This window comes from Podarcis melisellensis (assembly GCF_964234715.1).
Source record: "Podarcis melisellensis genome assembly, chromosome: 12".
NCBI classification, from domain to species: Eukaryota; Metazoa; Chordata; class Lepidosauria; order Squamata; family Lacertidae; genus Podarcis; species Podarcis melisellensis.
This window is the reverse complement of record NC_138544.1, coordinates 26,619,415-26,644,187: the sequence shown is the minus strand read 5'-3', so window position 1 is coordinate 26,644,187 and position 24,773 is coordinate 26,619,415. Positions and strand designations below refer to the sequence as shown.

At 41.6% G+C, this 24,773-nt stretch overlaps 2 protein-coding genes across 8 annotated transcripts in view; one reads left to right on the top strand and one right to left on the bottom strand.

The window, feature by feature from the left end:
• Positions 1 to 7,633, top strand: part of DNAH11 (dynein axonemal heavy chain 11) — a 148,601-nt gene extending 140,968 nt beyond the window's left edge. The window contains exons 77-82 of the mRNA XM_081883500.1: positions 2,624 to 2,866; positions 4,633 to 4,815; positions 4,892 to 5,007; positions 5,433 to 5,545; positions 6,284 to 6,424; positions 7,129 to 7,633. Of these exons, the coding sequence (XP_081739626.1) occupies positions 2,624 to 2,866; positions 4,633 to 4,815; positions 4,892 to 5,007; positions 5,433 to 5,545; positions 6,284 to 6,424; positions 7,129 to 7,376 (1,044 nt within the window). The 3' untranslated portion in view covers positions 7,377 to 7,633. The remainder of the gene's footprint in view (positions 1 to 2,623; positions 2,867 to 4,632; positions 4,816 to 4,891; positions 5,008 to 5,432; positions 5,546 to 6,283; positions 6,425 to 7,128) is intronic.
• Positions 7,634 to 7,917: 284 nt separating this feature from the next.
• The window catches only part of CDCA7L (cell division cycle associated 7 like), a 62,113-nt gene continuing 45,257 nt past the window's right edge, over positions 7,918 to 24,773 (bottom strand). For 4 of the 7 annotated variants that reach the window (XM_081883302.1, XM_081883303.1, XM_081883305.1 and 1 more), the window contains 9 exons: positions 21,793 to 21,930; positions 18,763 to 18,882; positions 17,334 to 17,717; positions 16,122 to 16,196; positions 14,433 to 14,618; positions 13,584 to 13,715; positions 10,929 to 11,078; positions 10,594 to 10,730; positions 7,922 to 8,569 (listed from right to left, as the gene is read on the bottom strand). In XM_081883302.1, the coding sequence (XP_081739428.1) occupies positions 8,539 to 8,569; positions 10,594 to 10,730; positions 10,929 to 11,078; positions 13,584 to 13,715; positions 14,433 to 14,618; positions 16,122 to 16,196; positions 17,334 to 17,717; positions 18,763 to 18,882; positions 21,793 to 21,930 (1,353 nt within the window). In that variant the 3' untranslated portion in view covers positions 7,922 to 8,538. Of the gene's footprint in view, positions 8,570 to 10,593; positions 10,731 to 10,928; positions 11,079 to 13,583; positions 13,716 to 14,432; positions 14,619 to 16,121; positions 16,197 to 17,333; positions 17,718 to 18,762; positions 18,883 to 21,792; positions 21,931 to 24,773 lie in introns of all 7 variants that reach the window. The other 3 variants (XM_081883299.1, XM_081883300.1, XM_081883301.1) reach the window with 3 other exon arrangements.

The window sequence follows — 24,773 nt, the reverse complement described above, 5'->3', positions numbered from 1 at the left end:
ACTTGCATTAGCGACATTGGCAAGCAATACATCCTGGTCTTAAAAGGCACATCACAATCTTAAGTGTGTTTAGAAGTAAATACAGATGGTTTTGATGGAATTTATTTCTAGGTAAGTGTACTCAGGGTTGCAGCACAAAAGTGTAATGTAGGCCAGAATCATTTCTACATAACGCAATCAGTTTCACTGGGGTTTAAGAATGCCCAGATGGAATAGCAACCTAGCTGTTCTGTCTTTTCCAAAAGTTAACCATTTATCTAGAGGCAGTAGGGGATGACAAGTAGAGCATCAAAAGATCATTTCTGCTATGCAACACAGATAGCCCTAAGGACATTCCATTTCCCCCCATTGATTCCGCAGTTGGAAGTGTGTGCAGTGGTTTGAAGTGAAGTGAGTTTGCTTGCATCTATTCACTCTGTAATGACTAGGTTTTCATGTGTCACAAAGCCACATTCAGTTTAGCACAATTGGAAGTCAATTGGAAGACCCAGGAGTGAGTTACCATGGAGATGGGAAGGATAAACACTACTGTACTTCTGACCTCCATGGAAGCTGATTTCTCTAAATGACAGTTAAGGTCAAGGGAGCATGTGAGAAGCTTATTCCGCTGGTACCTCCTCTGCATCTAGCCCATGGATAAGAATTACTATTTCTAGGCCAGGCAGTCCATTAACCTTCAAAAGCCTGAACTTTCATTCAAATATGTGTCAAATACAGGTACAGAACCTGAAAGAAATGGTGGGAATTAGGTGCTCTTAGTTAACTAACCCTAGGTGCAGGTCTACTTACATATTCAGAAACAAGATAATTCATTTCGGTTCAATTGGACAATGGTCTCCTGCAAAGCACACCAAAAGAAACAAAAATTCCTTCGTTGACAGGCAAGGTAAACGTAAGCAATGGCCAATGGATATACCACATTTGTCTTAGTTTTATGCCTAACTGGGATCTGGCATGTGTCTGTATTTATTTGCATTTGTTAACAGGTTAAAGTTGCATTTAATCATTAAGGTAGTCAATAGATCATGCACTTTGTGAAGCACTTAAATGGGACTAGGCATATATTTAACCAAATAAAACACTGCTGATTGATGGCTAGATAGAAAGTCAGGATTGCAGCCTTAAATATTTAAACCCAAAGCCGCTGGGTGGTGGAAGTGATTGAACTGCCTTATCCTAAGCTGTCTATGTCCAAAGTGAGGGTGGTTGCCTTCTCAGAATCCATAGTATTGTACCCTTCAGTAATAAAATAGCCCTAATTATAGCAGATATAAAATGTTTACACAAAGTGTGAATAGGCGATAAAGAAAACATTCTTCTTTCAAAATATTCAAAAAATGCAGGTTCAAAACTGAAGGAATTCCCACTGTAAGTTTTTTAAAAAAACAACACCCCCCCCAAAAAAAAACAACAACCCAGAAATGTTGGGTTGACTTTTTTGTTTTTCCCTTTATATGCCCGCACCCTACAGTTCTGCTGCAGATTGGTAATTACTACACTCCTGTTAAGGATAAGACTGTGGAAGCGCTACATGCACAAGGCCATGCAGATAGGTGCATTTTGATTACAGTGGGGAAATATTGGGGTTTCTCATCAGCAAGCACGTAACGTGAGGATGTCTTTGAGAAACCTGACACAGCCAGGTTTCCTGAAAGCATCTACCATACACAGCTGTGTAAAAAATGCACGTATAAGACATCAAATATACACATTTTTTCACAGCCATAAGAGGTGGAGTTGCCATGCATCTATGGCAGAATAGGGGTTGTAAACTTCTAGGTTTTGCTTAGAACGTTTGTTTTCAACAGCTTGAGCCCAATCTCTCCCTCAGCAAACTTGGGATCCTCTGTGCCAACAGAATTAGAGCCTGGTCAGGGGCACCATCTGGGAGGGGCTGAGGGGCCCCCAAAAGAAGGTGCAGAGGGGTACAGGCTGCAGCTTGCCCACCGGACATTCCCGTGGCTGGGCCTACCTGTGGCTGTGACAGGCCCCGCTGGGCATACCTGCCTTCATGCAGGCACTTCTTTCAAGCCAATCTATTCATCTCCCCCCACATAAACATTCCATGGATATTGAGTCATCTTTGGGCTATTTGAGTTGGTCTCTCCCCCCCTTTAGGTTTTTTCCCTGGGCCAATTTAAAATTGACCCCAAGTTTTCTTATTCTTTCCTCTTTTGCATAGGTGGTAGTTTTGCATAAGCACTGAAAAACTTAGACCTGAAATTCCTGTGGCGTGGAGAAGGGGGTGGCGAAATTAGGGGTGGAATTCAGAATCATGCTAGTAATGTCATTCCATCAGAACAAGCATATCTCTTCCCCTCTTCTCCACCGCCACCCCTGCTGTTCGGGGGATTTTCGCAATCCCTCAGAGCCAATTGTGGGGGACACAGGGGGAGGACAAGGGAAAGCTCCATTGTGCGAGCAGCATTCATTGCAGTAACTCCCACTAGCACAACTATTGAGTTGAATCCAGCCCTGTGTTTAATGTTTCTTAGTCTGCTGCTGTCATCAAAGGTGTGTCCCATGAATTGACACTGCTTAAAGACATCGAGTTTTTAAAGACCAGATTGTCTGAAATGAATACTCAACATCATTTATTTCCCCTCCCTCCCATCAACTACAGCTTGAAGGCGACTTTGCATTGGCTCCAGGTTTCCTTGCTCCTCCCAATTTGGATTACTCAGGATATCACAAGTATATAGATGAAATGCTTCCACTCGAAAACCCTGTACTGTATGGTCTTCACCCGAATGCTGAGATAGATTTCTTGGCAGTTCTGTCAGAAAACCTTTTCAAAACACTCTTGGAAATGCAACCCAGAAATCTACTTGCTGGAGAGGTATCAGGACAGTCAGTAGAAGAAAAGGTGAGATTATGGTGTGCTCTGCAAAATCTTAGTTCCATAAGCTTGTTTCGACCTCAATACATGGCTTGCTATGTAGGAGGAAGCTTGAATGAAACTTACTGTAATGATTCTAGGGGTTGCTCGTGCGTAAGTTGCCGCTACTCCTGGCTAAGTTACCTGGTTGAACCCTTTCTGTCTGGACAGCCTTTCACTTCGTGGCTGTCTCAGTCGCTGGCAGAATCCATCAGTGGGCGTTTCTTGAACTTCTTCCAGCAAAGAAGTTCTTTGACGCCAAGTCTCCTCCTACTCTCCCTGTGCAGAAGTCTTCTGCGCAGGGTGTGGGCAGCGGAGGACCCGTGCTCTCCCCGCTGGTCTCCGGTGAAGAGTCCTGGAGCCTTCTCTCTGATTCCCCCACCTGCCCCCCTTCTCCACTGGTGTTAGATGGGCTGCCTCTCTCCCTACTGGGACCCTCTCCGGCATCCCTCTGGAGCCTTCCCTCTGCTTCTGGCTCCGATGGCAGTTCCCTGACACTTACCTTTGGGCAAAAACCTTTTGCCATTATGGTCATAAAGAACATACAACAATCTTCTATTCCCCTTCCCCAGGTTCTATCCAGACTTAATTAAAAACCAAAACAGGTTTCAACACAGGAAAATTCAGCACTGTCAGTACATTGGCCATTAGTTTTTAGATCATTTTTCCCCCAGTTGGGAGTGCTTCTCCTGTGAGAAGTGCTAGTCCTTTGTTGGTGGTGTGGCCTTGTCCCCTCCAGTGAAGGAAATGCAAGCGAACAACCCATGTGTTCTTAGTCCCAGTTCACAAAGAACCTAGGATTATTACCATCCTTATACAGTAAAATGTTTCTGTTATGCTGTCAGTTACCTGTGTGAAAAGGGTGCTGCCCATCAATACCCAGTTGTGTGGAATGGGAGGGGAGGATAATGTGTACAGGCCTTCTGAGGCCCTGGTTATGATTCTACAGTAGTGCAGAATAATGCATAGCTAAACAGAAAGCTACTAGGAAACACAGCTCTTAGTAAGGAAAAATAGCATAATTGCAATGATGGAGGAGCTTATACATTTGCAGACTCCATTTTGGCTAGTAGAGAGGCCTGCTTCTTTAGTGTGGCATCTATCAATACCACTGCAGAATTAGAGGGCATGAGTGATGAGTGAATTGTAAATTAAATTGAAGACAATTTAATTTGAAATTGGGACACTCTAATCCAAGTTTCTCTTTTTTAGCTTGTTCTCCCCCTTCTAAATGCTGAACTGGCACTTTTAGCATGCCACATAATGTTCATTCTGTACTTGCCACAAATCAATCTCTCAGTGCAACCGCCTCTACTCTTTTGAAAGTCCCTCGTAATATCAGGCCGCCTTTGCTGTGCTGTTTTTGGTGCCTGCTAAAAGCTTACTAGTTTAGGCAACCCTACCCAGGCACGGTAATGCATATATTTGTTTTAAAGCAGATAAGATTTATTTATGTTGGTTTATGTAAACCATTTTAAATTTTTTTTGTTATATATAAATTTTGCAAATAAATAGCCTTTAACTTCGGCCTCTAGCCATCTAGCATCAACAACCTGTTTTACAGAGTTGCTTATATCTGGTGTTGTGCAAGAATTCTGCCAATGTAGCAAAGATTCAGAGGTAGCTGGGTCAGGGCATTTAGCAGCAGCAAAATATTAAACATACACACCAAGTGGCTTGCAGGGCACATCCTGGAGGGACTTTCATGTGGCCAGGCAACTGATGATGATTTTGCTTTGCATTTATGTTTCAAGGTGAAGAATGTCCTGGATGAAATTCTGGAGAAGTTGCCAGAGGAGTTTAACATGGCTGAAATAATGCAAAAGTCTACTATACGGAGCCCTTACATTCTTGTTTGTTTTCAAGAATGTGAGAGGATGAACATTCTCATTCAAGAGATACGGAAGTCGCTTAAACAACTAGACCTCGGTCTCAAAGTAAGAGAAATATATTTATTATGAAAACGTATTTAAAAGAACTTGGGATTTAATTTTTCTGTCTCCAAATGTCTAGGGCGAGCTGACGTTTTCTGTTACCATGGAAGCTGTGCAGTCATCACTGTTTTATGACCTGGTGCCAGATGCATGGACCAAACTGGCTTATCCCTCCACTTACAGCCTTGCCCAATGGTATGTTCAATGATAGTCATTCACTTTACCTGTCTTACACATAACAAGGATTCCAGTTCTATTAAACACTGAGCATGTTTGACCAATAACTGCATAGCAGTGTCATTTTGATGTTAATCATGAATGTTTCAGGATTTAAGAGGGGGGAGACCTCTTTTTCCAGGATACATCTAAAGGCAGGGGACGTGGGTACCTCCAATTAATATTGAAAGACTGCATTCTTACATCTCGGGTAAAGATACAAAAGGAGGGCACAGTTGCCCCATTCATTAGTTTCATGTCTGCCAAGAAAGCACGGTCCCTTAAGAGAAGTAATAATAAACCACCAATAAAAGGCTATAGATTATAGGCTAGCAAATCACAATTTTATTTTTTAAATTATCACTTCTCGTGACACGTTGATCGCTTTGCTGCTTTTCCTTCAGGTTTAACGACCTTCTCATGCGATGCCGAGAACTTGATATCTGGACACAAGACCTAGTACTTCCTGCAGTGGTCTGGCTTTCTGGCTTTTTTAACCCTCAGTCTTTTTTGACTGGTATGTACTATTGACTTATAAAGGTCAAGTAAATTAGATCGCACAGTAGGGCTACAATTTTTATATAATGGCTTACTGAGGGTTACCTTTGTGGAATTTCCAATGTAACTAGCTCTTAAGAAATATGAATATGAAGTGCTAGTGTATTACAGATGGAACAAATGAGAGCACTTCATTGTAAAACTTCCTCATCAGGGCTAAAATGCTGTAAGTCAAGGCACTGAGAATTGAGTGACATACTGAATCTGCAATGCTTTAAGTAATACTTGAGATAGCACAATCTAGAAGTATCAAAAGCTGTAACGCAGCTGAATATAATAAGCAGGCATGGGGCCTTATCAGTACTTGGGTGAGAGCCAGGATGGAAGCATAATTTGAGATATTATCTTAGAAATGCACTAAAATTATATTAAATTAGGTTCTATTAATTACGATACTATTTCCACGATCGAGAAAAGTTTAGCAGTTCACTTCTGTAGAAAGCATGTAACTAGACTGCAAAATGACTGTGCGTCTAGGATCATTTTATTTCAGTGGGAATACATTGCTTCTGCAAAAATCTGTGACACACAAAAAAAATAGGCCCAAATTTTTAAGAAAATGTAGATTTATTCTTGCAGCAGAGTTAGGTTAATTATATGTTCTTTGCTATGTTTAAGATTACCCCACACCACCCACAGTCATAGTTTTTAGCCATGAAATGATACATCCAGCTAACCCATTTTTTCCCCTTGAAAGCCATTATGCAAAGCATGGCACGGAAGAACAACTGGTCTCTGGATAAGATGTGTCTGACTACGGATGTTACCAAAAAAAGTAGAGAGGACTATGGTCATCCACCAAGGGAAGGGGCATATATATTTGGTCTTTTTATGGAAGGTAAGTTTACTAGAGTCGGTAAACATTATTGACTCAAAAATGAAATGTAGATTTAGGCACCCACTCATGAAATGTGTCAGACACAGAAAATGAAAGTATACAACAAGTACCAGTGTTGCAATCCAGAAGCTGTTGGAGGTCTAAACACTTGTCCTTCAAGAGTGCTGTACAGCAAGTTTATATTCTTTTCTGCTGTTCCAATTTTGAAAGCTTACATGAAATGAGGTGCTAGCAATCTTCTCTGAAAAAGTCACACTCAGTAGCTTGACCCACTGTCTCAACAGAATACCAGATGTCTTATACCAGAGGTAGCCACTATTGTGCCCTCTGGCAATTAATGACCCAGAATGGTCATGAATGATAGAAACTGTAGTCCACTAACATCTGGAGGCACCACACTGGCTACCCCTACAGAACAAAATTACATACTACTGTTTTATTGTTAAATTCACTACTATTATGCAGCATTTTTTATTAGCTGAGATACCTTCCATGCAACTCTATAGGTCCTTATTGAAGATATAAACACTCCCAATATTCTCTACAGTATTCCAAAAATCTGTGAGTCAGCACATGCCTAGCATTATGCTATGTCTGTGTTTACTATACTAGTGATATAACCCCCAGAGATACATTCAATGGTATTCTCTTAAACTACTCTTTTTAAAATTTAAGTAAAAAAACCTGTGTTTCTCTGGTTACAGGAGCTAGATGGGACATTCAAGCTGGAGTCATAGCTGAAGCCCGACTAAAGGAATTGACTCCAGCGATGCCAGTCATCTTTGTAAGAGCCATCCCAGCAGACAGGCAAGAAACAAAAAACATTTATAAATGCCCAGTGTATAAAACGAAAATTAGAGGGCCTACATATGTCTGGACTTTTAACCTCAAAAGCAAAGAAAAGCCAGCTAAGTGGGTGCTTGCTGGAGTAGCCTTGCTTCTGGCAGTTTAGCAGGTACAAAATTCTAGCCCAGCCTTTGCTACGGTATAAGAGCCTGAGCAGGAGAGCTTTGTTCACGCTGAAATATCATGTATAGTGCTCTGTTATTGCTTGGCGTTATCACACGCAGACCTAGGGATAGTGACACACTGCTTGATATCAAAGCTCTCTAATATGCAGAACATAAAAATGCACCTACAACTAGATAGCTCAAAAGCAGATGAGTAATTTAACGGTGTGTGCAACTTACACCTGAAACATCGTTTGTAGGCAGAGGTACCAAAAAAAAAAAAAATTTAAAGGATGTGTATCTCAAGAAATGTGCTGTCCTGATCATTTTAACATCAATATAAAAATATATTAAAATAAACCTTAGGTTAAATACTCCAGTGTATAAAGTAGTCATCTTATTGCCACAATTAGTTTGCTGCAACAGCCAATGTACTGTCTGTCTGCACCACGTTCGATCTCCTTTTGCAGTTCTCACAACCTGCACGCACGTGACTGTGTAGGATATACATATCCTGGCCAGGGCATATGGGTGCAGACTAAATGGTGGCCCCCAGGAGTTCAAAAGCTTTTTAAGTTACACCTACTTATATGGGAATTAATGTTTAATATTTTGGGGTAGGTTTAGTTTAACTAATATGCCAAAGAGATTTGCTGCAGTTGAAATAATAAACAGTAGGATGCTAGGAATTTTAATATTCTCCCTCTGGCAAATAATATGTTGTTCTAGCACTGTTTCTAAAATACTTGTGGCCCTACTGTGTTGCTGGACTCCTGACTCAATTGTCAGCGATAATGGCAGTTGTAGTCCAACAACTGAAGGAATACAGGTGCTTCATCCCTTTTTTAAAAGTAATGGACTGCAGCTATGTAGAATATTAAACCATTGGCAGCTGGAGTCTATTTCTAAGCAGCAAAAAAAATCTCCATAGAAATGAATGGAAGCTGTTTTAGTCTCCAAAGTTTTTTGCAGCATACTGTGACAAATAATGCACAACACAGATTCCTTTAGCAGGTATTTTCCTGAGAAATCTTTGTCATATGTACAATATCTATTTTTAAAAGTAATGACTTCTGTCCTATATTTTATAAACATCATTGTAGTAAAACTCTGATTAAGTACAAAAAGAAAAGAAAAGTTGAGAAGGTTTGCAATCTGGTATTTTCAATCATCTTCAGCAAGTTGCTTTTGCAGGCTGAAAAAGAAAAAACAGAATGAGACTGTTTTATGAGAGGCAGAGCGTGATGGTGATATATCGTAGATTAAGCAGCCACCGCTCCCAAGTCCCTCTGCCACCATACCACTGAAGGGCATGCAGCTCAGTGGAACAGTTTAACAAAGCCCCCACTCGGACTTGATGAGCTGAGAAGCAGCCTTCCTTCAACAGTCCGCTTCTCAGCTGATCAAGTTCCCCCACTTTCAGCTAGTGGGGGCTTTGTGAAACGGCTCTGCTGACGTGCATGCCCCTCAGTGGAGCAGTTTAATGAAGCCACTCACCTGTGCCTCAACTACCTTGGGGCAGCTGGGCAGGCTCCCCCTTTCTCCCAGGAGGAAGAGGCCGCCTGCCCACCCGTGCCAAAGCGGCAGCTGCATGAGCAGCATTCATGGGGCTCTCTCAGCACAGGCAGGCACGGGAGGAGGTGACGGCTTTCTCCTGTGCCTCGCAGGGCTGGGTTCCTTTCTCCACCCCAAAAATGTAAAGGCTGCCCTTGCAGGAAAAGCACTTCAGCCATCCTTCTAAAATTTGGAAGGATTGATTCCCTCAGAAGGGCAACTTGTCTGCAGATTTCATCCAATTCTGCCCCAAAATAACAAGTTATATAGTCAGTGCCTTTAAAAAGCACAAACACCATTTTTAAGGTGCTCAGCGCAAAAGCCCCTAGACTTATTTGTCTCTAATTGGGCAGGAGCTTTCTCCATCTTGGAAAGGCTACTTTGACAGAAATGAATGAAAATTTCAGACAAAGTTATAGCCATTTCTTGATTTCCTAATACAGTGGTGCCTCGCAAGACGAAATTAATTCGTTCCGCAAGTCTTTTCGTCTTGCGAGTTTTTCGTCTTGCGAAGCACGGTTTCCCATAGGAATGCATTGAAAATCAATCAATGCGTTCCTATGGAAACCGCCTTCAGACCAGGTCCGGGGACAGTCTGTCCCCCGACCTCTTCTGAAGGCCGGCGGGGGGGGGGAGTCTTTGCTTCCCCCCGCCTGCCTTCCCGGGACAGCAGAGACTTCTCCGCTGTCCCGGGGCGATTTAAAAGCCCCCGGGAAGTCAGGCAGGGGGGACAAAGACTTTTGCCCCCCGCCTGTCTTCAGAAGAGGTCCTGGACCTCTCGCGGGGCAGACATTCGCAGCTTGGGGAGCCCTGCAGGACTTCCCCTGCAGGGCTCCCCAAGCGGCGAATGTCTGCCCCGCGCGAGGGGCGCTCTGCTTAAGAGCGCCCCTCGCGCGGGGCAGCAGGCTGCTATCTGCAGCCTAGACGGGAACTCTTCTGAAGGCTGGCGGGGGAGAAGGGCTTTTCTTCCCACCGCCAGCCTTCAGAACAGCCTTCTGAATGTTGGTGGTGGGAAGGAAAACCTTCCTCCCACCACAAGTCTTCAAGACAGGTCCGGGAACAAAGGAGAAGGCGCGCTGCGCTTCCCCGCTGTCCCCGGAGATTTCCCTATGGGCTTTCGTCTTGCGAAGCAAGCCCATAGGGAAATTCGTCTTGCGAGGCCGCTAAAAAATCGGAAAACCCCTTTCGTCTTGCGGGGCACCACTGTACTGAATCAGGAAAGTGGAGGACTTGAGCAAACCACAAGCCAAGTTGGACAGCTATAAAGTACCTCTACTCAACATGAGTTATCTAATATCAGGTACAAACACAAATAAACATTCAGATAAGTAGGCTAATTTCAGAATTTATGGAAAATCCACAAGCAACTCATGCTTATGTGTACTTCCAAAGCAGAACTCATGCTTTGAGATGAGTGTCTCTACACATCAAGTGATCACATCTCAGCATGTGGGGTGGCTAAGTTTTGTTTGGGATGTAATGAACAGACTGAGTTCAGTTACTGACTGGTATTTTGGGAATATAGCAGGTAACAAAAAACTTCCCAAAATTCAGTGGTTCCTCGTCTACTTCTGTGTTTCAGTTTCTTACAGCTTTTATCACCTGTGTAAATCCAAACAAAATCTGGATGCATACCACTGATATAAAATTCCAATAGCTTCCTACCTTTCAAGATATTCTTTTACATTATCATAACCGTAAAACTTTGCCAAGTGAATGAGCATTCCTGTGGCACAACGACCATCACGTTTGCGACAGTAGCTGCAGTTACAGATCCCACGGCACGGAGGGCAGAACCAGTCCTTAGAGAGAAAGGGGCATTAATTATTTTAGTCAGCAAATATAGGTGCTCTGGCTTAGCACAGGAAGGGAGGTAGAGACACGAGGATATCATGTTTTTTAAGACTCATATGCTAGCAATGCATCTACGAGAGCTCCCATAATTTAAGTAGCTTGACAATACATTGATATCCCTCAACCTGAACAGTTTAGATACCTACTGGGTCTAGAAGTGCTGCTTTCACATCTTCTCCATAGCGATTACGTAGGCATGGTCCGCAGAACTGTCCCCTCACACCCCCACAGCCTTCGTTATGACAAACTGTCTTAGTATCGATAGTCTTCTGTCGACACTGATGGCACGTGCTTCCCTAGCATGAGCACAGTAAAAAAGAGAATTATATAAAGGAACAGTGTTTGGAAATCAACACAGTAGACTTCTTGATGCTTCCACAGAATTTCACAATATTACTGCTAGTGCAACCAGGCTCCCCACCCCCCTGCCCACACATCAAGAGAATGCACAGGAGCACTCCATCCCAAACAAAAAAATGCTAAGCCCCCAAGAAACATCACTGTTCGCTTTAGCTCCTTCATAAGTTAAAGTTTGACTTATATCAAAAGCTCAGAACACCGCAAAAAAAATCACAATAGAAAATTCAATGGTAGACCTCTCTGCCCAGGAATGCTGCAATGCAGATGTGAACTTAAAATTTACACCACAGCTCTCTTGTACTGGTGGAGTTACCCATTCAAACTCCTAAAAACTTACGAAGGAGTAACTAAAACTGTCTCCACACAACCGGAAGCTACAAAATTATTAAATCAACTGGGACTGCAATCAAACAACTGAGAGAAGGGGATGAGACAGAATTCAGAAAAGGACAGTCAACAAATGGGGAAAAGGGAATAAACCACCAGCACAAAGATGACTTCTCTGTCTGCGGTCCCACTGAAATTACTGACTAAGTCTTACCAAGAGCTGTGAGCTCTATAACCAAAACAGATACGAACTGGGCTATTATTCTCTTATTTTGTTACCGACATAAGGTAAAACATTTTCTGCTTCTGTGGGGAGGGGGTTAATGTTTACATCCTCCAATTGTACCCTAGCTCATGAGCCTTTGGCTCTTGAAAGAAAAGACAGACTATTATACTCTCAGCCACCATATGCAGGAATTATTCGGTTGGGAAGGAGTTTGAATGTTGAAGTTATTCCCTTTTGGGAATTCAAAGCATACAGTGTAACCTCAGGTAACGTAAACTTCGGGTTGCAAAAGCGGCAAACCCAGAAGTGTTTTGCGGCATGCGCAGAAGTGGTCTCTCCAGTTGTGAAAACTTTGGGATATAGCCAGACCTCCAGAACGGATCCAGTTCACAACCGGCGGTACCACTGTATTTATTTTGTGCTGATGGAATATGATAACACTAAAATTACTATGATGCATGATAGATTGATTGTCTGGTACAGGCTGCATAATTTTAAATTAACCTTACAGTGCCCGGAGGTGTAGGAAGGGGGGTGCGGGCCGCCCCAGGTGTCATCGCTGAGGGGGGTGACATTCGGTGCGCCACGCACCCACGACTCCCAAGCCTAGCCCGAGCACCCCAATGTGAGGGGTGTGACAAAAAAAAAATCTGCACTGACCTTGCTACACCTCTGACAGTGCCATAATTAATTGCAGTAATGTAAGTTAAAAGGGTATGGTCTGCTTTAGAGCAAGCTAACCCGACCTTATTTTTTTACAAGACACACAATAACAAAAACACTGATACAAAATTCTTTCTCCAAAGCGGAGTTGGAATGGCACACCTCACAAGGTGATTCCAAAATGCAGGGAGATCAACAAGCTGGGTTTCTCTCAAACTTGATTTTCAGTTAAAAGACCCTGATCTAAGATTTGTCTTCCTCAAAGGTCTGTTTGATTATTCCTGTTCAACATAATGCTCTATTTATGTTCGCAATACCTGACAAGAACAATTTCTGGATGAAACTTTTACATTACTGCATTCATTTAAACAAGGTAAAGCGGGAATAGGTGGTAGCTTACATCTTGTACTTAATGATTATTTTTGGTAAAGCAGAATGTCTCAAAACCCACACAAACTGCCTTCTTTGAAAACATCCCTCTACAACATACTACATAAACACAATTCCTTTGATGTTTGGTGCATAACCAATCTTCTTGGAACGCCTAAAACGACACAATCAGCTACTATTTTTCTTTCTTTTCTGTAAAACAACTAATTTGTTTCCCTGTATGGGCATGTTTTGTTACTTGAAATTAAAAATAAAATTTTTAAAAGGCTAATACAAAGACAATTGTTTTTCTATTAATAACCTGACCGGGTTGGCAAGTCCATTGGTGGATATCATAAGCATGTTCTGCCACACTTTGTCATAGTGTCCACACACAAAAACATGATGAGAGCGCAGCTAACATTTAGGGGACTAATGGGAGGGAAGATACCTTGCAGCTCCAGCCATTTATGCAATAAGCTCTCTCATAATCATTCCTAGAACATCCTTCCACACGACAACCTCCACCCCAAGCCTGGAGGCTAAGAAATTATTTTTCCAACAGCAAAAAATGAATGAGGGTAGAGGCTCAGGAGATGCCTGGTGCCATTGGTCTGATGCTACATGACCCTCCTAAAAGTGGGTTTACAGTCTCCCACTGTTTACTGGGTGTCTTCTATATGCAGTCAGCAGGAAAGGACACATCTAAATCAATACAAACAGTGCTGTGGCAATTTAATTACTACATAAATTTAAAATGTAAAGAAACTAAAGAAGTCAAAATAGCTTAATCTCAAGCATTACATGTGTTCAAAAAAATTGTTTCATCAAACCCAAGAAGAAGAGATGCACCTACCAGGACTTTATCGTAGATTTTATCTTTAACTGTTATTGCAATGTTTTCTAGCTCTTCGTCTGTAATATCTTCAACTGTTCGGTTTGAACAGTATTTTGATGATCTTCGTCTTTTAGGTGTCCCCAAGTTGTTCTATGAAAGAAACTCACATCAGTGTCTCTAAACCAATGACTTTATGCTCCATTGTTTTAAGAACAATTAAAACCATATATATATTTTAACAGAGAGCAACCCCCCTCATTATTCATGCAAGTGTTTCCCCTGCAACTCAATGTGCTTCTTTTTCCTTTCCTCCTCAAATTGTCTGCTTAGAACTCAACTTAATTTAAAAAAACCAACCTCCTTATACTCTTTGTGTTCAGCTCAGCCTCATTTCCTAACCTTATCACTCTAGAAAGAAGGAGTCTCGTTTATTTCCTATCTTGTGCACATTACATATAGATATAGATATTCCATTCCAAACTGTGCTACGAAAATGTAGAATATCCCCCCTCCCCTCATGAGCAGTATTTTAGGATTCATATTGGATTTTCATTTACAGCATCCATTATTTTCTATAGCTTATAATAAAAACGAATGAACTAATCCCCTCCCCTGAAAAGAACTAATCCAATTACCAACCTTTTAAGACCCATTTACAAACCAGAGATACTTTCATAGGCACCAAACACTAGTTGCTACCAAGCACACACCACAGCCTATTCTATTTGGCTGCAATAAAATACTAGCTTGTTTTCCGATCACTTTGCCCTTAGTTTTCCAGTCCTTGTTACCAAAAATACTCTGGGGTTAGGTGAGGTGGCTTCTAAAAGCAACACAAACTAAAAATTGAACTAGTCCGGTATGTACCCCTTTTAGTCTTTTCTTTAAGAGATTTTGTTGTCTGATACTGTTAAGCTGCTCTGCAAATCTGACTGCAGAAGCAGTGAAGTTTTCCAAAGCAAATTTCTCTGGGGGACGAGCATTTCTGGTTGGGTTTGTTCGACGCTCTATCTGGCCTTCTGAAAACATTCTCCTTGGCGTTTTCTTCTGTTTCTAGAAAAAACCAGAGCGTTTTAATGAGTCACCATAGGTCTGTTTTAATTTTGTAGAATGTAGCTGCAGTAGTGCCTTTACCTGTTTGTGTTAATGAACAGATGCAACTTCTTTAACCTTTCCAAATTCACCCTTTTGAGGGTCTTGTTTTATACCACAGTGCCAATCTCCACATATAAAATGAACTTATTTGGGCCAAACTACAATTGATAGTGCTAGTGCATTTTACACTTCTACAAATAGCAGCTGCACTCCTCCATCCTGATCTGGGATCCTGGGGGAAGGGATTAACCCCTTTCTCCACGGAACGTTTTAGCCATGCTCTCCTTTTTCAAAGCTGCTATTTGCCCCAACTGGAAACACATGCAATTCCTAACAGCATCTGCATGTTTCCCCCCCCCCCCTCCAATTGATAAATGGATATATTCAACAGGATAATGTCCTAGGAGGGGGAGGGCTAATCCCACTGCTCCATGGTTGCTTTTTATAAAAGTCTGAGATGGAGATCCATTCACAGTGTTCATCATTATGTCTAACTTGGCCCTTTTCTTATGGCTGTTAATGCTACAGTAGCAATTCTTGTAGTGTAAAAAGGAGGTGCACAAAACTGTTTGAAGTTGCTCTTCGTACCCTTCAGTTAATTTGCAGGGGGTTTTTAAACACATTTATTCTTTCTGAATCTCCTAAACAGAATAAATGCATATAACGTAAAGCTGGTTATGAAAGAATGCAATTGTATAGTAACTGGAAGGGAGAAGTCACAAAATACACTAGTGAGAGCCTAATAAATTCCTAGTCATATGCATATGAAGGGCAGGGGAAAGCTGGTATTTCTTTATGCACACACTGTTACCATAAAGCACCAAAGCTGCAGCTCAGTCAGCTGCTTGTGGCTGGAAAGCCAAACAGGATGTTTGTGACTGTTGCCATGGGAACAAAGGGACAGTCCATTCTGTACTGAGCACCGGATGTTAGCTCAGTGTGTGTGTCATATGACCCGTACTGGAAGTACATGGGTGGAGTTTATTCTTACTGCTGTGGAGTGCTGACATGTTTCTCTGTACTGATGTAAGAGACAGAAATAAAAGATGTAAATAGATTTCTGTCTGCTTCTTTCCCCTCCCTTGGGGACACCAAAGGGGAGAGAGGAAGAACGGTGTGTTCCTCTCACACATCTGAGAAGAATTGCCGAGACCTCGCCTGCTTATCAGCAGAGTGGCGCAGCGGGGAGGTCGACAAGGAATATCTGCCGGTGCCTACGCTGTGGCACATTCCTCTGACCCAGGCAGAATTCCAACACACACTTCATAACAGACATGATATTTGTTTTTAATGTTGGCCTGAAAATCTAAGTCAAGAATGTCTCCTAAGAAGCAGTTCTTAAACAGCACTGTATCACTGGGGAGGGGGGGCTAGCACCTATTGGAAAATACAGAAAGAAATCCACACAGCCAATCTTAGCAGTGCATTGCAGGTTTCCCAAAAGTATTTACTGATACTTACCGAAGGAGTTGAGGTAGGGGTTTTCACTGGAAATAAGTCAGGTATAGAATTCAGTTCCGCTAATAACTGAGCAAGCTGAAATGAGAAAAATGACCCTGAATTTCTTCTGTATAGATAAATATTTAATATATGCACTGTCCTTTGCAATTTTCATTCCCCCCCCCCCGTTTCTCCATTTCTCTGTGTAAATTATTATGGTTTCCTTTGATGTGAAATTGTAAGTCCTGTAATGCTACATCTTAAGAAAGTAAATCTGTTTATAGCTGTTCAGTTTCAAAGTGTGTTTTCAAAATACCAAAATTAAAGTGCACATTTTCAAAATTGCAATGACTCCACATATTAATCCAGTGTGGATGGGTTTTGTCATTAACTTGAAAGGAGAAGATACTGTAATGTGGTGCTTCCTTTGAATAAAGCTGTATGCCACAGAATATGCACCCCACCTGCACTGTAAGAAAGCATTCAAAAGTACTTCTTCTGTTTTAGATTAACTTAGCTTGTTGACATCCAAACACGGACTAACTGTGCTTAGCAGAAACAAGCAACTTCAAATCATAGTTTATGAAGCCAGCTTGTTTTCACTCACCTCTGGCTTAGAGTAGCCAGAGTTTAGAATGTGGCTGACATTGCAAACTGTGCTTAATCTAAAACAAATAGAAAATGCTGATCTTCTGATGTTAGTACCTGCAAAGAGTTGGAGAGCCCAGAAACTTAAGGCCCATTCTCATAATGCTCAGCCATGCTCTAGCAGAGGGATGGAAAATCTGTGACCCTTTATTCATCAAATTTTGAAGGTGTGCCAGTTCCCTATCCCTGGTTCAGTGGCATGACCAAATGTTGCTATTAACAGTTGCTTTCAGATTCAATTCAAGGTACTTTGTGCCTTCTTTTAGAGAGGCCTGACCTGAGCATGCATAGGGCTAGGTATTCATAGTGTTGGTGCTTATATTGTGAGCAGGCTGCCCACATTTTTGTTCCAGAAAGCTTTTTCAGTTTGACTATAACAGGCGATGTGTTTTGTGTTGCGCACTGATATAGTAAGGTAAGGCAAATTAATTTTTTAAACATACATATACTTTGGGTCTAGAATTGTCATGTCCGTAGCAGCCTGCAATTTCCTTCCGTCTTCTTCGTTATTAGTGCAAACTAAGACTGTTGAAATATATTTTTACAGTTTGTGTACGACAATGTCACCTGCACCCCAGTTCTTACCATGGCTTTATTTTCTTTTATATTCATGGCTCTTTTAAGCAGTGCACTAGAGCTTTCATTTGATGCCTCTTTAGAATCTTCCTCTTTAGAATCTTCCTCCGACCCTGAAGATGCTTCCTGATCTGCCACTTTCCAAGTTTTATTATTTTTTATTTGTGTAAGAGAGCAAGGGTGTTTACTGTCCATCAAGCAGAACTTAGAAGAACGTCTTTTAGGTGCCCTCTTCTCAGCAGATTTCTTGGTAGGAAACTGCAATGCCACACGAAGGCCAAAGCTACTTCTCCTGGAGGAAGGGTTTGCTCTGCCTTCCTCCACTTCCACTTCTTCTTCTGGTTCTGCCGCCATCAAGGATAATGGATCATTTTCTGGATCTGATTCCACTGCCTAAAAACAATGCATGAAACAACCTGTAAGAAAATTGCATCTATCATGCAATGATTTCCAGTTCCACTAAGGAATGAAAAACACCATTTTCATTATTTCTACACAGGCCTTACTGAAAATGCATGATTTTAAAAGTAATCTGACTTTTAATTTAAATGGACTAATTTCATGTAAATCAAGACAGCCTTGAGCATAGGGACGCATCACTCCTTGTATGTGCTGCAACAAAACAAGGCCAAGAATGTTATAAATCACGACAATGCTCAATTATAGACCAAAAATGAGGCTCTAGAATAGCCAATGAATTAATTGCAGAAACACTACTGACTTCACAGGCACCATACTTTATCTAAAGCCCTCCAACAAATAATGCATAACACTTAATGTACAAAAATTAGTTGGGTGTGCAGAACTAAGCTTGCAATTAATTTAGGCTGCAATCCTATACACATTTGCCTGGAAGTAAGTCTCACTGAACGCAAAGGACATTACTTCTGAGTAGATATGTGCAACACTGTTTTGCAATAAATAATTCCAGGTTGAGGATCACAGCTCAGTGGCAGAATATATGGTATATATAGGATCAGGTAGCAAGTAGAAGTTGTATGCCTAAGATCTTGGAGAGTTCAAGCTGGGATTTAAATCTTACTGTCCCTTCACTGCACAATAACAACTCAGTTTCACATGATAAAAGGAATATCAGAAGACCCAGACCGTGCTACTTGGGAGAAATCTCCTCTGGACAGTAGACCAACAGTGACATTGGAAGGAGCTGCAGCATTAGTTACCATTTCTGATGTTACCTTTATGGTATAGAAAGATAAATTGCAGCAGTACCCACACTGCAAAGCTCAATGTGAGAAGGGGTATGAGAAAATCTTGTTTAGTAGGCTGTAAGTTTCAATCAATTTTTTGCAGCCTTCTCAGTCCTGAACCTCAGTGCAAGTCACAGTCCTAAACCACCATATTTATTAAAACAAGAGGCAAATCCACAGGAGAGACCAAGGTATATGAAGATAAATATTATGAAAAATGTGGCCTGTACCTCCATATCATCCTCTCCATTTACTTCAAATCCTTCAAACGCTTCATTTTCTGACTCGGTGTCTTCTCTGAAAATCTCTCTCAGTTTCTCAGTCAGGTATTTGGGCTGACAATGAATGTCCTGCAACACCAAGCACAAAACACATTGTTCACTGAACAATGAAGCAAAAAGGAAAACAGCCAAAAGATCCTCTCTATCAAAAACAGAGTAGACTGCTTAACAGTTTACTGCATAGATGATGTGAACCAGGAAAGAACAAAACCTAGATGAAGGAGATGGGAGGGTAAATGCAACCAAGATAATTCAGGTGAGCAACTCCTTCCTGCTCCCCTCCCTTTGGAAAATGCAACTTTCTCCTTCCACTGATGTGTCTTTAAAATGTCTACTCATTGGCTTGAGTACTAAGATAACTTTAGAAAGCTGAAGGAAGAAAAACTTCCCATCCCTTCCCCAGCTCTGTAGCCATTATAAAGATGCCTTCCTGAACAACGCCCCCCCCATGTGTGTGTGTGGGGGGGGGGCAATAGGCTTACCTTCCATTAATTTCTTAATAATTTTTTTTAAATCATCTGAGATATGAAAACGGTTAATGCAGCATAAGGTTATCAAACTGGCATGTGGGGAAGGTGTGGGAGAAGGGAGAAAGGGGTAAGAAAGGGACCCAAGACTTACTTGGGGCAATTGCGCCTACCCCTTCAGCGCCTCATGTATCATCCCACATTGTGCCCATCCAGAGCTTTCTCAGAACGGCAGGAAAGGATGAGGAAGTTTCCTTCCATGACTTTCTTAAGGTACCTTAGGAGTCAAGCCAGTATGTTAACACAGTCTGAATGTCTGTCTCTCTCTGGCCAGATCCACACAACATTTAAAACATAGACAGCACATCTTAAAGCTCGTGACTCCCCCTGAAGAATCCTGAGAACTGTAGTTTGTTAAGGGTGCTAAGAACCAGCTTTGTAAGGGTGGAAACTACAGATCCCAGGTTTCTTTGGGGGAAGTCATGTGCTTTATATGTTTGTTGGAAGTGTTTTAAATGTATGGTGTGGATCTGTCCCTCCCTCCCTGTCCCCACCATCCCATACTCACGCAGTGTAAGTAAATAACTTCCCATGATTGCTCAGGTATCAGAAAGTTATAGAGGTGCTTTTCTTCTTGCAAGTTGTTTTAACTTTAATTTTGTTTTATTATGCACATAGAAGAGTCACAATGAACTTTATGAAATCAGGTGGAGAGGTTTGTAAAAGAAAATATTTCAAAGCATCTGTCAATCTTTCTACCTTTTTAAGGCTTTCATTCTAAGGCTAGTGTAGGGCGGGGGATGGGGGATTCACATGCCTATGCAGAAAACATCAATCTTTGGAGAGTCACAACTGTGCATTATGAGAGCAGTTCCCTTGTTTTTCTTTGCCGCTTCCTCCTGCCATGCAAGACTAAATGACCTTTCATACAACTGCACTTCACTAAGCATCTTTATTCCCTTTTACAATGCTGCCCTCACTTCCCTGTATTTAATTATACACTTCTTTATATTGAGATAATGTAAGTGAAAAACAGTTACAATAGATTAAGAGAAAAACTTTGAGGGGAACACAAGAGAAAGAATCATTTATATACTGTTCCTTTAAACTCGAAAATCATCTCCTATGATAATTGGAGGGGTTCTCTTTGTAAAATTACTTCTTCTGCTGATAGCTGCAGTGCAGCTGCTTCAGAGTGGGGGGGGGAGCGTACACACAAAAGGAAAGTTACTTTAAATGAGAAAGTGTATTTATAGTTGAGACAGATTGAAACAGGAATGTTGACATGGTTCTTGGAGCAGGATGTACATATCTCCTGGAAGGGACCTCACAGATAATTCAGTTCAACCCCGTGTCAATGCAGAAAATCTGCAGCTGCAGAAATATTTCTAGTGAAGCAGAGTCCTCCAGTATGGTGTCATCTGCAAGTGTCATTAGCTTTGTCTTTATTCCTTGATCCAAGTCATTTATATCAAAAATGTTGAAGAACCCTGCAGTATCCTACTTTTCACTTCTCTTAGAAATAAGAGGACCCATTGATGAGCACTCTTTTGACATAGGCTACAATTCCACCTATCGGCAACACTGTCAAGTACACATTTTACCAGCTTTTCAATGAGAATATTGTGGGGGACCTTGACAACAGTCTTGCTGAAATCAAGATATATTACATCTACAGCAGCTCACTGATCTACCAAATTGTTGTTGTTGTTTAGTCGTGTCCAACTCTTCATGACCCCATGGACCAGAGCACGTCAGGCACTCCTGTCTTCCACTGCCTCCCGCAGTTTGGTCAAACTCATGTTGGTAGCTTCAAGAACACTGTCCAACCATCTTGTCCTCTGTCATCCCCTTCTCCTTGTGCCCTCAATCTTTCCCAACATCATTTTCCATGGAGTCTTCTCTTCTCATGAGGTGGCCAAAGACTACCTCTTAATAAATCTACACATTAAACCTAATGTTAGTCAAGGCATTCTTTGCTTTTATCATTCCTACTGCAGTTTGTGACCTCAGAGATCAAAGCAGCAACTATTACTAAATCACATTCAAGCAAATATCTGGGTGGATTATCTTCTCCACCAAGTTGAAAATTAATCATAAACTGCTAAAGGTCAGTGGTATGCATACATTTAGGCTATAGTCATGTCCTAAGCTTTGCTGTAATCAGAATCAAGCAGGTTTAACATGGGAGACATAATCAAGTCCTTACTATCTGAAACACGGTGAAGTCAATGTATTAAAGAGATTTAGATTTAGGACAATTGAATTTAAGTCCTACCTCTGCAACAAACAGCAGTGCTTTTCTGCCTCATTTATTTCAACAGGAGAGTGCTAAATAATGCACTTAAGGGTGTTTAATCTTCAATAGATAGTCTATGCAAAAAGTAAAAAGCACTACATTCCAAAAGCATTTTTAGAAAACAATTTCAGAAGAAGGATAAATCTATTTTAGTTTTCACCATGGTTAAATATAATGTTTCAGATTTATAGGAGATTTACAAGATTTCCCTACCTTTTTTCTTGACTCTAGTGAATCAAAACTCTCACAGCTGTCTTCCAGTGACAGTGTTTCCATGGGAACATCTGCTCCAAACCCAAGAAAATCTTCATCATCACTCGGGGTATTAAATATATCAGCCAATTTGAGCATCTGTTTTCAGTTCGTAAAGAGAAATGGAAGATAAAGTTAGCTATAGTAGTTATTAGTAGCATCTTTCACAAGAATGGCATGTTATTAACTCACCACTCAGTTCAATTAAACATACATAGTACACATGAAACTACACAGGTCAAAACACAGAGGATGCTAGGAAGGCTGATTTAGGTTGCAAATCACTCCACACTTGCTCAGGAGTAAGGACCAGGTGCTCACTGACCCTTGTCACAGCACGATGGAACCCTGGCTCTGTCAAGAGATAGGAACCCAAACCTGGCCCTACAGGCAAAGAGAGGCAATCCAACTCCCCACTGCAGCTCAAAGCCAGAGCTATGCAGCTTCCCTCTGTGTCCGAGAGACCTTCTGAGCTCAGAGCAAACGGATGTCCCTCCACTTCTCCTTTTCAACCCTGAGCTTTCTTCTGCACCCGAGGAACACCACAACTCTGAGCATCTGCCAGGTAGTGAACCAAAGCAAGTCTCTGCCCCCTTCCAGCACTGTGCTGGATGGACGGTTGGGGTCCCAGCTCCAATTTTAAGAGCTGGAAAGAGAAGCGCTTTCTTCCTGGCCTCCTACAGTGGAGGGATAGTAAGGGATTGCAGATTCCCATGTCGTTTAATTGTTTTTAAATTATATATTAGTTTTCACCGTTGATATACAGTACCAGTCTTATAAACTATTACAAATTATCTCAGATTCATCATCAATCTTTTAGTCAGAAAAAAGTACGTTTGTCAATACACAGTTTAACATCCAGGAAGATTTTTAGAGCTTAGCCAACACTAAAATGGGCTAAACAGATATCTCAGATTTTGCCTAACAGGACAGTTCAAGACACAGGAGTTTGTAATACCTCAAGGACACTGGGTTGTGTCCAATGCTAATCTTACTCCAAGCAAAGCCAGTGAAACCAATGGTCAGGATTCACTTATGCTTATTATTTTCAGTGTCTCTATTCTGAGTAGAACTTAGGTGGCTACAACAACCAGCCTTTTAACTTTGTGATGTTTCAAGTGCAGCTCTAAAACAGCAAGCCAGTTCACCACCCAGAAAGGAGGATATTTAAAGGAGGTGTTTAAAAGAGCACCCTAAGGGTTGGAGGGTGGGGGGACCTATGAACTGAACTAAAGAAATCAACGTTACAATGCTAAAACTTTAGAAATGTATTTGGTATACACTGCCACAATACAGTGGTACCTCGGGTTAAGAACTTAATTCGTTCTGGAGGTCCATTCTTAACCTGAAACTATGGCCACTCCATGGCCACACTTTAAGTCGGATTTCAGACAATGAGTCTTTCCCATCCCTACCTGGAGGTGCCAGGGAATGAACCTGGGACCAGCAACAGCTTTCCCCAAAACAAAACAAGTCAACGAAGTTCTCAGTGCAACTGGGAAAGAGGAGTTAAAAATGAAGCACTATAATACTGAACATTTTAGTGCCGTATTGCAAAATGCATATGAGGAGCTGTGGAGTCTAGTTGCTATGAATAACTGGCTTCCAGGAACAAGTGCATTAGTTCCTGAACTATTGTACAGCTGAGCTAGCCGCTGCTGCGATTATCGTATGCCTAACTAATTTCTTCTTCTGCATCTGTACCAGAGGAGTCATTACGGGGGTGTAATTACAGATTATTAACGAAGAGGGGGGGAACCCTTTTCGAGTAAAGTCCCTTTTTTGATCTCTGTGTGTTGGTATGGAGGGACTCTGAATAAAGTAACACTGCAGAGGCTTCAAAAGAGCCTTTTGCATTCCAAGCCCTCTTCCCTCCATATTGATTTTCAATAGTCTTATTAAAATCATTCAGGAGCACCAATGCCTTGATTTAAATGAGAGCTGTATAACATACAAGATTGATACAAGATAGACCTTGTCAATCAATGAGTTTTGCACAGAATAACTGTGGCAGTACATCAAAGAAGCTGGTTTCTTGCCACCAAGAACTCACAACTTTTTACTTTAAAATGTTTATAAGTAATTTTGCATGTAACCACTATGCAGCCTTGACGCAATAACTAACTGATTCATTTTAAAAGCTTCTACTCTGTTAAAAAAGAAACATCAACCTTGAAGGAAAGTGAATGGATCTACTGACATGGTGAGAATTTTGTGAAATTAGCAGTTTGTCTACACCACAGGCCTGCAACTGGTAGGCTGAGACCCACAAGCTACCTGCATTCCTAGCTAGGGTGGACTGAACCTGTGGTTCCTTCTGCCAGCTGGGGAACACCCAAAGGTGCTCAAAGCATCTCCAATGCACAGCACCAAAACACATCCCAACCCCCCCCTCCCCAGCTAGTCAAGAGAAAACTAGGGATTGTCAAAGCAGATTAGGCTGATTGAACCTTGCCTCAAACACCCAATCAACTGCTTCCAACAGACTGCAAATCTTTCAGTGGAAGTCAAGCTTCTCATTAAATATCACTGGGGATAAAACAGTGTCCTACTGAATAACTCCCAGGATAGTGAAAAGCACTCTTCTCATGCTACTTTCTGGACTTGGTAGTTGGGACCAGAACCATTGTAACACAGTTGCCCCAATTCTCAATGCATGGAGTTGGTCCAGAAGAATACCATGGTCAATATAAGAAAGCAGTATTCAAAACTCCCAGGAATTTCAGGAGCAGCTTTGAGCTCTGGAAGCGGTACTGCGCCCAAGATTTCAGATTAAAACTGCAGAATGGATGGAAAGCAGAGGACCTTTTTCTGCCTCCCCACTTCCAGCTACTCTCTTAAGACTGGAGAAGAGACCCTCTTAAGAATATTAGGGGGGTGGGCAGGGGAAGGACTAGACCATGGGGAAAATGAACATAATATTTAAGCTGCAATTCATTCAT